Source organism: Egretta garzetta, unplaced genomic scaffold (assembly GCF_000687185.1).
Source record: "Egretta garzetta isolate BGI_Z169 unplaced genomic scaffold, ASM68718v1 scaffold304, whole genome shotgun sequence".
Taxonomy (NCBI): Eukaryota; Metazoa; Chordata; class Aves; order Pelecaniformes; family Ardeidae; genus Egretta; species Egretta garzetta.
In genome coordinates, this window is record NW_009259421.1 from 731,308 (window position 1) to 743,968 (window position 12,661).

At 40.2% G+C, this 12,661-nt stretch overlaps 1 protein-coding gene across 1 annotated transcript in view; it reads left to right on the top strand.

Annotated features, from left to right (window-relative positions):
- The window catches only part of HMCN1 (hemicentin 1), a 174,676-nt gene that overhangs the window by 13,311 nt on the left and 148,704 nt on the right, over positions 1–12,661 (top strand). The window contains 2 exon segments of the mRNA XM_009636917.1: positions 6,262–6,433; positions 8,170–8,276. Coding sequence (XP_009635212.1) covers positions 6,262–6,433; positions 8,170–8,276 — 279 coding nt within the window.

A 12,661-nucleotide genomic window follows, 5' to 3' on the forward strand; every position in this document is an offset into this window, starting at 1 on the left:
TTTTTTTTTTTTTTTTGCTTTCAATGTGTGTTACTTCTTTAAAAAGTAAGATTGACTGCGTTAAGTTTGCATTTATATGCTAACTCAAACCTTAAATTGGTCTAGTGGGTTTGGATAGTTTTTGAATGAACATTCTTACTTGTAAAATGAGTCAAAGATGGGAACAGAGGGAGGAGAGTAGAGATGGAGGAAAATGTTACCTTCCCTTGCAAAGAGAACATAGATAATTCTCAGTGCTGAGATTTCTTAAAGAATCTATTGATAGCAATTTTGGTGGTCTTCTGTTATGTCAATACAATTTTATTTTTTTTTCTTGTGTGCTGATAGCTGTATGCTGTGTTCTGTCTCAGGCATGTCATCTCTCTGACTTTTGTTAAAAAGTAATTTTATTAACAAACTTCCCCAGCTGTATTGGGAAATACCACAAGGAATCACATTCAGCGTGCAGTTCTGGAAGTCAATCAAATCATTGTGATTTACAGCATCTGAAATGTGTCATCTTGTGAATGTGTACAAACATTTCTGTTTTGATGCAGACATCTGGGTCATGCAGTGGTAGTTCAAAGCAGTGCAGAAGCTAACCCCTTGGACTCATGTTTTCCATTACTAATGGACTCAGTGAGATAGCTGTATATGTGCCCTTTGGGTTAGACTTTTGGCCTGGTTTGGTTGTGTACTGATGAACTACTTAGTGGATTTTTTCAGGGAGTCTTAGCTCTCATTTCTGGTAAGATGTATCCTCACCTGATGAAAACTAGCCTGGTCACATGCAGTGAGCCCTATGCTGTATTGCCTCAACAAAGAAACCGAAAGCTAAAGAGTTGGTTCCCTTCTACACCCAAAAATAGTTTATGCCTGGTCTCTGCAGAACATGCCCAAGAGATGCTGACAGTCTGTGATTCGAAGAAAGGTGGCTCAGCAGAAGTTGAAACTAGAGGGTTTATGCCAGATGTTTCTTCTACCCAAAGACCAGCAATCTTCCTTGAAATAATCACAGTAGCATCCCAGTTGCAAGTATACTGATTGTTTCAGCAATGGATCTATGAGGACTTGGGGTGCAAGGCAGGCTCTTTTCCCGATGCTGTTTGAATTGGTGTTGGTATTTCTGTGGCAGTGTGGTGTCTGAATTGACATTATGGTTAACTGACATTACCTTTTTGTCCCTGATAGGGGAAAGGAGTAGAAGAGGATTAGATTCACTTCACTTTACTGAAAACTCCTTTTCTAATTTGAAAGTGTTCTTTTTCCTTAAATTATGCTAGACTGCTGTGCACCATAAAATAACTGCTGCTTGTGTTTTCAGTGGTAGGCTACAAGGTATAATTTACCTTTTGAAAGAAAGTGAGCTTTTGGAACAATTTCTATGGCTCAGCTCTCCTGTCTGCCAAAAAGGATATCTGGGCCTCATAAAAGTATTTGTTTTTATTAGATTTTTGTTTTGAAATGAATGGTTGCATGCTGATAAAAATTCCCACGGAGAGCCTTCCCACTTGCCTCCCAAGTTTGTAAAAGTAACATGGTCCTGCAGTGGCTTGAAGTGAACTATGCTGCATGAAAGTGAGACTTGTTGTAAAAGATATTAATACGATGTAGTAGACTGAGAGATGGAATTAGGGACAGCCCCCTCTTACACTCCACAACACGAACAAGATTCAAAGCTGGAAGAACCTAACTTTTTTTTGCTGAAGTTGTGTGTTACGGAGTTTTGGTGACTGTGGACATTTTCCCCCTCTTTGATGGGTCGTTTCCAATCCAGATCCTTTTTATGGTTCTATGATTCTAATGATCTGGTTTGTGGCATGACCCCAGAAACAGATAAGTAGGGGCAGGGAGCTTTAGGATGGAGAATGAGCGGTTGCAAGGAGGGAAGAGACAAGAATTATTCATGCTGGTTTCACCTTAGAAATGATTCCTTCATGTGCCTGTGGTCATGAGCTACAACATATAGAAGAGAAACATAATAAAACCTGGGCACCCCAAGGAAGTAACCAATGTCAAGATGATAACTTGGTTCCAGGTGCATTTTATAATCAGCGTGACTGCTGTTAGGCATTGTTTTATATCATTTGGTAAGAACCACTGGACTAGTGTCATTGCCAGTAATCTGTTTTCAAGATGCGTTTCCCTTATTGCGGTTGCTGTCAACATGCTTTGGGATGACTGGGATCATGTATGCATGCATGCTCTCAGTTAGTAATTTATCATGAGAATTCTAACAAAGTTAAATCACCTCTCATTCAATGCAGGAATGGGTTAGAGCAATCTTGAACTGGTATGTTGTGTCAGTTTATAATGTGGAGACATGGTTTGTAAGCTTTAGTAGATTGTCCTAGGTAGAATTGTGCATCCTTTCCATCTGTATTTTCTATTCTAGCTTATTTTCATTGTGAAATAATGGTTTTAATAGAAAACTGAACAAATTATAGAGAATCTTCTCTCGTAAGGTTAGAGTATAAGCAAGCTGAGCCACTGGAGGCTTGGACCTTCTAACTCTTTCCAAGTATGAGCAGTAAGCACAGAACTGGTCCAGGAGTGCTGGATGGGTGGGTTGCCATCTCTGCTCTGCTGGCTGCTGTGGTTGCTGATCAGGAAGAGGTGCGTTGGGTGGATGGTCATGAGTTGATGAGGTAGCAATGACTAGGAGCCCCCAAAAATGTGAGCTAAAACTATTACTTTCTATTTATTTTTCAAAGTAATTTGAGAATAACAGCTTTCCCCCCCGCCCCCATGATCTCTGTTACAATGTCATTTTTAGGTCTGTAATATTAACCCTTCTGAGCTTGAGAAGGAATCTTGTGTATAATTATCAATGTGATTCCAATTCTTATATATACTGGCAGAGGTCCTGCAACGATGCTTTACGTTGTAGCTTGATTTATTTTGCTGAAGTCTCTTGAAAGAAGTTTAAGCGAGACTGGAAAATTCCTTTCTTCTGAAAATTCATATAGGTTCATTAAATTTTACAATTCATTTAAAAACTTACCTGTGAGTTAGGATCCTGGAATTAAATAGAAACCTTTCCATATACCTAGTACAAAAAAGTGCCATGCTCATCTCAATATAATGTGAGTAGAGCAGATTGAAATTTCTTTTGGAAGCATTTTTGGACCCAAATGTATAATTTCTAAAGGTAAAACTTAAAATTAGCTGGATCTTTTTGAAGCCTTGTGATTCCTGTTCCAGCATTCAATGGCTCATCTGAAGTAAATGGAGTTGCTGAATAGCTGGTGTCACTAGCTGTTACAGAAATCTTATTTCTCTCTTGGGTCGCATTACTTCAGGGGTTTTGAGTAGTATAGTTAGTTTTACTGTGGGTTTTGTATGTGTGGTTTTTTTGGTTTTTCTTTTTTTTTTTTTTTTTTGTTTTGTATGTGTGGGGTTTTTTTTGGTTTTTTTTTTGTTTTTTTGTTTTTTTTTTAAATGGTACTTATGCCTAAGTACCTTGCTTATGCAGACCCTTGTGGACAGCGCACGTGGCACTGTTATTACATGGTCAATGCTGTTTCACTTCACATGGCACTGGGAGTGTTCAGTGTGTCTCAGGTGAGGCATTACTAATGGTTGGCGGGATAACAATTTATGAAAGCATGCCTCCACCATTTCAAATGCTTTTTGGATATATGCCCTTCACTTATATAAATTTCTTTCACATTTGTGCAAAGATGCAAAGGTTGCTGTGCGTTCATAGCATAAAATATAAGAACAAATACACTTTTATTTAAATCGGGCTGGAATCTAGTTTCTGTCACACTGAAGCCTATGGTATAATCAACTTTTTTAATGGAAAAAGTATGCAAATTATGTCAGCAAGCCAAGGAAATGAGGCTCTTCTGGGTTAATATGTTGAATCGGGTCCTAGATCTAAGGACTTATTCTGAGCCCTCCATTGGTGATGGATGACACGTCCAGGTTGGTTTATTGTTGGCTTCCAAGTCTTGGGCACTGACCAGCTGAACTGGCATAATCGAAAGCTCCTTTAAAAGATGTTTCTGGATGCAGCTGTGGTTAACTGTAACCTAAAATCGTGGTTTGATAGTCACAATGTTATATGAAAATGGTACTGCTTCAATGGGATTAAAAAAAAATATATATATGCTGCAGCTTTGTGATGTACAGAGCTGATGTAGTATAACTTATTTTGACAGGACAGGTGGTTTTTTTAGGGGAGGTTGGGTTTTGTGATTGTGGTGGGTTAGCAGTGGCTAACAGCCAGGCTCCCACTCAGCTGCTCGCTCTCTGCAGCTGGGCAGGGGCCTAAAGCAGAAGGAATGGGGTGAGAAAGCTTCTGGGTAAAGACAGGGAGATTGCTTACCAGTCCCTCCTGAGGGCAAAGCAAACTTGACTTAAGGAAAATGAATTTGTTGCCAATTAAAATAGATATTTAATTACTTTCAGGTAGTGGGGAACGACGACAACTATGAACACCTTTCCTCTCCCTTTTCACAAGCTCACCTTCACTCCCAACTCCTCCTCCCCCTCCCAGTGCCACAAGGGGACGTGGTCAGTACATAGGGGTTTCTCTGCCACTCCTTCCTTCTCGCGCTCTTCCTCTCGTTCACTGTGGTCTCTCCCATGGGCTGCAGTCTTGTCAGGAAAAATCTGCTCTGGTGTGGCGCCCTTCATGGGCTGCAGGAAAATACCTGCTCCATCTGGCGTAGCCTGAGGCTGCAGGGAGATCTCTGCCCTGGCTCCTGAGCACCACCTCTCCTCCTCCTCCTCTCACCAGGGTACTGCAGGGCCGTTTCCCCCACTTTTTTCCTCACCCGTCACTGCCTAGGCAGCATTTTGCCTTTTCTTAAATCCATTTACACAGCGATGCCACCAGTGTGGCTGAGGGACTTGGCTGTGGCTGTGGTGGAGCTGTTGCAGAACTGACTGGGACTGGGTATGTCCAGCACAGGGCAGCCCCTGGTCTCCTCTCACAGAGGCTGTCCCGCTGCCAACACCTTGCCACTGAGACCAAATACATGGATAAATCAGGTTATATAAACAAATTTTATAGTAGTGTAATCTGCCTGTGTTATCCTAATTTTATACTTGGGCAAGACATAATCTTGCCTCCTCTTGCATACCACAAACCTGAGGTAAACCCTGGATGATGTACTCTGGGAAATCTGGCATCACTTGCATGACCCCATTTCTGTCAGTCCAGGTCATATTATTGGTGCTGAGTGATGTGATAGTGTTCAGCTTCAGAGTTAGTAGTAGCTGAAAGAGCAAGACCTTAGACGCTGTCTGGGTTTTGGCTGCCTTTGTTATTTTCTCTTGAAATGGGTGATAATATAGAACTTGGGCTTTTTTTTTTTTTTAAATTTCATAATCATTGATTGAAAAGGTTTAAAGACTATAATTCTGTAAGGCACAAATTTGGTTTTTATCACAAGAATTTCTCTTCTAAAGCACTGTTCCCCTCTATTCCAACCTGTATGCTGTGCCTAATAGCAATTTGTATTAGGTGTTTTAGGGGAAAAAAAAAAATTGAAAATGCCTGTGGGTGGCAATCACTCAGTACATCTGGATGAGGGAGTTTTTCTTCTTGGTTCAGGCAATTAATAGTAAGTTGATGACCATAAATATGCATAGATTTGTATCCCTAATTACTTTTAAAAAGTGTACGTGTGAACGTTGTGTAGAGGTATATCCAGGTCTGTTTCTGTACTCCTTTAAACATCATGCTGATCATGGCTTCATTAGTATCTTCTACTAAAATTGCATGTCTTTTTAAGTATTAATATTTTTTTGAAATATATTTGCCCTAATGTGGCTAATAAGCCTGGTCACTTCAGAACTGGTAGCTGCACTGGTAAGACAACATAGTTTTGGTCCCTGTTTTTCCAGGCTGCCTGTTTTGTTATATCATGTATATTGATTCTTACATTGAACAGTAGAAGTTGAAGCATACCTTTGCTTTGATGTTGGTGCTTCGTTTCCTGTATATTCCTGGCATGCCATCATCTTTTCTTTCTGGACTCCTGTGCTCTTCTGTGTTCTTGATACAAGCTGAAATCCTGCTTGTGCTGTCTCCAGAATGTTTTTGCTGAAATGGATGCATTGGTGATTGTATTGGGCAAGTCTTTTACCACTATGTTTGCTCAGGGTGATGTGGTAGCTGCGTGTCATCAGACAATAGGATCATGGGTGAAAGTAGTGATCTTCTATTATACTAGAAGTTAACATGGAATCTCTACAAGACAGTAGAGACAGCATTTCAACAGCAAATACTGTTGACAGTATAATAATAACTGTTATTTTCTTTTCTAGGTGTTAAAATGGGTTGAAGAAGCAGTTCAAGCCTCTAAAGTGCATCTCTTGTCTACAGACCATTTGACCATGGCTGCAAATACTTGGCAGATCCCTTTTGATCCAAGTCTGAAAGAGGTTACAGTGTCCTTGAGTGGTCCTTCACCAGCAATTGAAATTCATGATCCATTAGGTGAAGTAGTTTGCAACCTCTTTTGTGATAGCAAAAAAAGTGAATGAAAAAGACAAATTGTCTCTGTTGTCTCCAATAGGGAAGGCTGTATTTGTGATTCATGAATGTCTTTCACATTTTGAAAACTGGTATCAGGATTTCAGGATATCTTTAAATTTTATTTTTAAAATACAGGATCTTTGGATCTATGCACTTCTGATATTTAAATTGTTCCCAGTGTTCCTGTTTTGTGTGGGGTTTTTTTGGTTTTTTTTTTTTGACTTGGAGGAAACTGGAAATCCTTCCTGTTCTGACCACTTGATCTCACCTCCATCTACTTTCTTACTATTTGTCCTTGCATTCCAAATTTCTGGACACTTCCCCCTCTTCCCCCCATCCCCATCTATTTATGTAGTCACTAAACCATCATTTAGGGGTTATACATGATGGTAAACCAAGGTCTAGATTATTTGAACTATGAGAGCATTCAGAATCAAACCCTCTCTCATGTGCCCATCTCCAGCTGAACAGTGTGTGATGGGGGAATGCAATGACAGATTTGGATGCTAATTTGGAACTAAAGAGATTTCGAACAAATCTACTGTTTATAGTTATGTGGATGCCTTAGGAACCTGGACCAGCACTCCAGAAATAAATTCAGATTATACTTTGTATTCTCTGAATGACTTTTGGCTAAGGATATAGCTTAAGTTTTAGTATTTTATGTACAGGATGGGTTCCCCGCAATATAATCTGGTCTGTCCCCCACTGAGGCATTCTTCTTTGTTTACATGAAAGAAATGTGCTCAGAGTGTCTCTTCAAATCATGATAACACACAATCCTGGGTGCAACTGTCAGGCTTAGCTGAAGCTTTGGCCCGCTCTATATGTTTTCCTTTCTCATAGGTCAGCTCCGTGCATTTAAATGCACAAAGTTTCACTGGAGTTAGTTGAGACATGTCTGATAAGCTCTTAAAAACTGACACTGGGACATCCCATTCTCAATTTCACCTTTCCCTTTAGTGCTCTGAAAGAGCCAGATGTGTTTTCAGTGCTGATTGCCTGATAGCCTTGAGGGAGCAAAATGTCTCTCTAGAGAACCAGTTCCTGCATACAACCATTCATATATTTGTATGCTTAGGTGTACAAATAAAGTGAGGTATAGTACGGTATGAAAATTTGCACTCTTTTATTGATGTCTAACAGGCTAAATTCCCTGTGAGGATCTCACATGCATACCCACCCTTAGTCACATGCTAATGCCCCTCTGTCAGGAGAACCTGGCTTTATTAGTATTTTTACTTCTGGAGTTTATCCTGCTTGAAATAGGTCTAGAGGATGGAAGAGTGAGTGAGTGGGGTGGCCTGTTCTAGGATCCCTTTCAAGGGATTTGCTTCTGTGCTGCCTCCTTTCACTGAGAGCTGAGTATTTTCTGTAAAGAAGATCCTTGATAAAGGAGATCTTGTTTTGCTTACAGTTTCTGGGCTTCCCACAGCTCTGAATTGTTGCAGGCTCTATTAAATTGATGAAATGAATGAAAAGAGTGAAAATAAAAGAGCATTTTTAGTATTCTGGCAAAGAATTACAGTGAATTTTGACTGTTATGTTAGACTGCTAAGTAGCAGGTATGTCAAGTATCAAAAATACATCAGTACAGAAGAACAATATTGTATTTACTCTGTTTTTTTTTTAGGCAATACTGTATTTACTTCCTGGTGTGTGTGGTGTTTTGTTTTGGTTGTTTGGGTTTTTTTTAGGCAAGCAGATCAGGAAAGGATCAGGACTGAATGAACTGCTGAATATCCACAACTCTGCAAAGGTAGTAAATGTCAAAGATCCAGCACCCGGCACGTGGACAATTAAGGTAAAGTTACTGCAGAAATCATGTATGACTTGTCCTATAGCTTATAAGGGGATTCTATAATGTTTTACTATGTTATTTATCATAGATATTCAAGGAAGAGTTTGTGTTATAATAAATGTCCTTTCTGACTTACGTGTTGTGACATATTCTGGAGGCAGTAATAAAATTCTTATCAAGATGATAACATATTAGATGTTGCTATCTTAAGTCAAATCCTTAGGTCATCCTTTTCCTTTGGATGGAAAAAGGATGAAGTGAGCACAGAATTTTTGGAGTCTAGTGAGCAGATACTCTCTGTAGAGAGCATGGACACAGAGGGGCATTGCTGTGTGTAGCATGTTTGGAGAACTGGGGGAGGGAGATGATGTGCACTTTGCAGGCCAGAGATTTCATTAGCAGGTTTGCAAAGTCAGTAAATACACATTTAATTCAAACTCCTTATCAGTAAATTATTTAAATACTACAGTATGTAGGTAAATTTGTTCATGTGAGTACTATCCTGGTACATGGAGTTACAGAACGGACCCTAAAGGATTTGGAAATGTTAAGAAGTTAAGATCAAGATGATTAACGGTAATAACCAAACAAGAAAGGATCATTAAGACTCTGCTGAAATGGTCGTCTTGGAACTGGCTGTAGCAACTTAATGTGACCCCTTGATCAAGCTCCCTATGCCAAAGGTTGCTGCTCCCACAACAGTATGTAAGAAAGTTCCCTCCAGTGTTTGGCTGAAGGCTCCTTACACTGCACGCGATTGATGTGTGCTGAAACAGCTGAAGAGCAATCATACCTGCTGATTCTGAGCTGTAGCAAGCTGCCAGCTCCTAGGTAATGATACATTAATGTGCTTTCTTCTGAAATGAAAGAACAAGATGTCTTAGTGATGAAAGGGCCACTTAGAACTATGGTTCTGTGGGCTTTTCTCTGGGTGACAGTGCTAGTTTAAATGTGTGGTGTTGGGCACGTGTTCCTGTCAGTGCCGTATCATGGTTGTGAATCATGTGGTGAACAAGATGTGTAAATGCAATAACCTCCAAGAGCACTTACGACCTGTTGCTACACAAAGAGCTGTGACCTGTGAACTGAAGCCAGTGTAGCTGAAATCTTTATTGTTTATAGATCAATAAATATACTTAAAAAATAGGTGTAAATCAGGAACAGAAAGTGGATTGCTTAGACTAGCCTTAAGCCCTAATGTAGCAGAGATTCAAGTTAACACAGTAAGTATATCAGGCCAAAAATTGCTTACCTGCAACCATAATAGGGAAAAGGGATGAGCAAGAGCACTCTTACTGTAATGCACTAAACTGGAAGATGAAGCTTAGGACTTGGCTAGACTTAGGAAAACATATGTATTCATCATTTTGTTTTATAACATGTTCATTATGTCATTTTAATCATCTGTTCAAAATGTAATTGCACCAAATGTGAATGGAGTGTTAAAACTTTAAGGATTGGAGTGTGGTTAAGATAGTTTTTAAATAAACTTCGTTTTTACGGCTAGATGCTGATGTTTCAAAACACGTGAAATGTGTTAGCTAACAAACGACACCCCGCTGCCACAGCTTAAAATCTGCGCAAGCTATGTAACTATTTATGTAGAAATCATGCTATTTAACTATGTTTTGTGGACAGATTCTCTTCAAAGAAATAAAGTTGAATCTGTACCCTGAGCTGGTTTGTAGGGGGCAGCATGTTGTGACATGTGTGCTTAGAGAGGGGGAGAGGAAGGAAGGTGTAATGAACTGTAAGTTTTTACATCACCTTCTCAACTCTGTTGTGTAGCTGTGGCCTAAACTGACTCATGCTTTGGCTTACTGTTGTATACTTCTTTATGTAGGTAAAGCAGCATGATCCCAGCTTTCCTAAGTTGATGTGGAAACAATTGTACTGGTATAGGTCCCTTCCAACTGAACTATGCTATCCTAGAAGTGTAAATACTATGTTGTCATCTTTGGAGGGGAGGTCACCCATGTAAGATGCCTTTACAGCCAAGTTCACAATGAGGTGTGCTGAATGGATACATGGTGTGTATCGTCTGTGCCATATGCGCAGAGGTAGTTTGAAAAGGATTATAAATTCACATACACCACTGTAGGAAACTATTGATACTGCTGCAGAAGTGGAACTTGAAAAGCATGTTGAGCTCAGTAGCTCTATGGAGAATTGTTTGAATGTCTGTCTATGCTTCCAAGACCAGAAATATTGAAAAACCTGGTACAGAGACACCCTGGTGGCCTGCAAAAAACTGGTTTGGGTCCCAGTGGACTTAGTTACATCAGATGTATTGGGTACCGAGGGAACTTTTTCTGCAGTCAGTGCCTTAGTATTCAATTCTATGGCTTGTGGGAATGTTTTAGGTTATGTGTGCAATCTAGTAAACATTCAATGCCCTGTGACATGGAGAAACGGATTGCAGAAAAAGCAAAAGCCCTGTATGATCTTTCCTTGGACCTGCATGGCTGTTGCTAAGCTGAGGCCTTTTTGGATGTGAGCTGAGCCGTGTGGAACTACTTGTGTATGCCTGCGCTGCCTTGCCCAAATTTCTAGATTCCAGGAATTGCTGCGAGAGGAGCTTGCCACTCTTAGAGGCTCAATGTGTAACACCCTTCAGAGCTAATAAGCTCTCCTAAAGCCGAGGCTGGCACTCAGCATGGTGCAAGCTGCCAAGTGGCTCAGCTGGAAGCAGGCCAGCATGCTCAGCTAGATGCAAACCAGTCCTGGCCAAAGGATCAGGCTGCTCCTCCAGTGAGGGTTTTAAAGTTTTTTGGTTTTGTTTTTCTAAGCTCAGCATAATGCTGTCACTGATTCTGTGGGGAAGAAAACATTCAAATTTATGTATTTTGGGTTAAAAAAAAAATTATTCTGAATGTAGACAAAATATTCTAATTACTTTAACTTTTATGAGCAAATGAGGTCTTTCTTAATTAGCCTTGTGCAAACAGCTTATATAGGTACTTGTCACCCAGCAGTGCAAAAAGTTGTCATTTTAGTATGATAACAAATCACAGTGAGCTAAAGAGTATTAGACACTACTAAATCAACTGGAGAATGATCAGTCCAAGAAGATCATATCTTAACCCACAAACGTGTTAGTGCAGTTTCAGTGCTCAGTGAAGCCTTTAAATCGCAGGTTTGAGTTAATATAAAACACACAGTATGCAATCCTCTTGCCTCTCCTGCTGCAGGAGGTCTCCAGCTGCCTTCCAGTACTTCAGTATGAGGACATCAAGTCTTTTGCATTCATGTGTATTTTATAGAAGTTTTTCTTCCAGGTGTGCTGTAGCAGTCTTGGTTTACAAGGTGAGAGGAGTCTTTTCAAAGAGCAATGACATGAGATGAGCACCTGGCTCCTCTCTCCATAGTATACCAGCCAACAGTACAGACCTTGTGCAGAAGGAAGCATGCTTCTTTAGAAAGGTAGTCCTGCTGTTGCATGTGTTTTCTGCACCTCTGAGCTAGCTGTGAGACTAAATTTAATCTGCTGGTCCTACTGCTGAGATACCCACCAAGGGATGGGCCTCACCAGGAACAGCCTGACTTGTTTAATGCAAGAGGGAGCATCAGTTTGCTTTTGTGAAATCCCTCCCACAAAGATCTGTCCTGTGGATTCTTCGAAGAAAAGGCTTCTTTGGAGCAGTTTAGGAGGCATCCAATGTCTTGCAAATACCAGTTACCTGCAAGCTCCAGAACAGCAGCAGCAGAAGGCAGTTGTATTTAATTACTTCTTAAAGGCCTTGCCTGCTGTGTGTTTTCAGTTGAAAAGGCAAGCGAGTGATGGAGGTGAGTTGCTGGGGGAGAGGCAGGAGTGAGAAGCCATCAGCTGCCGTTTTGTTCTGTGGCTAATCAATAGGCCACTGCTTTTCCAGCTGAGCAATGCTGCAAGAACTTCCCTGCTGCATAGGGTTAAATTATCATCTGTGTGACTGGGAAAAGGAGAGGAAAAGCAATGAGAAATCAGCAGCAAAACTTGGCTGTTCTTGTGATCAAGACAGGTCTTTAATGACTGCTGCTGTTGTTATTCCCTTGCACCCCTAATAGCCAAATGCAGATGTTCAATGGAGTGTAATGACAAACCAGCCCAGAGTAATTTCTATTGAAAGTGCACATTCCTTAAAGCTAATTCAGCTGCATATCTCCACTGTAAATACAAATATAACTATGCAATTAAAATTTTATTTAGCCACTGTAGCTTGGTTTCTCTGTTGTGTGAAAACTGTGTTTTACAAAAGCCCGTGCACTTCTTCATACTTTCATTTATATATTCATGCATTTGGGGCCAGTTTATTTTGTGTTATTTGCAAGATAGGAAACCATTTTTCCAGACATCTGTGACAAATACGTGTTTGCTCTTTTTATCCTAATTGTCCAGTCTTGGAGGAAAA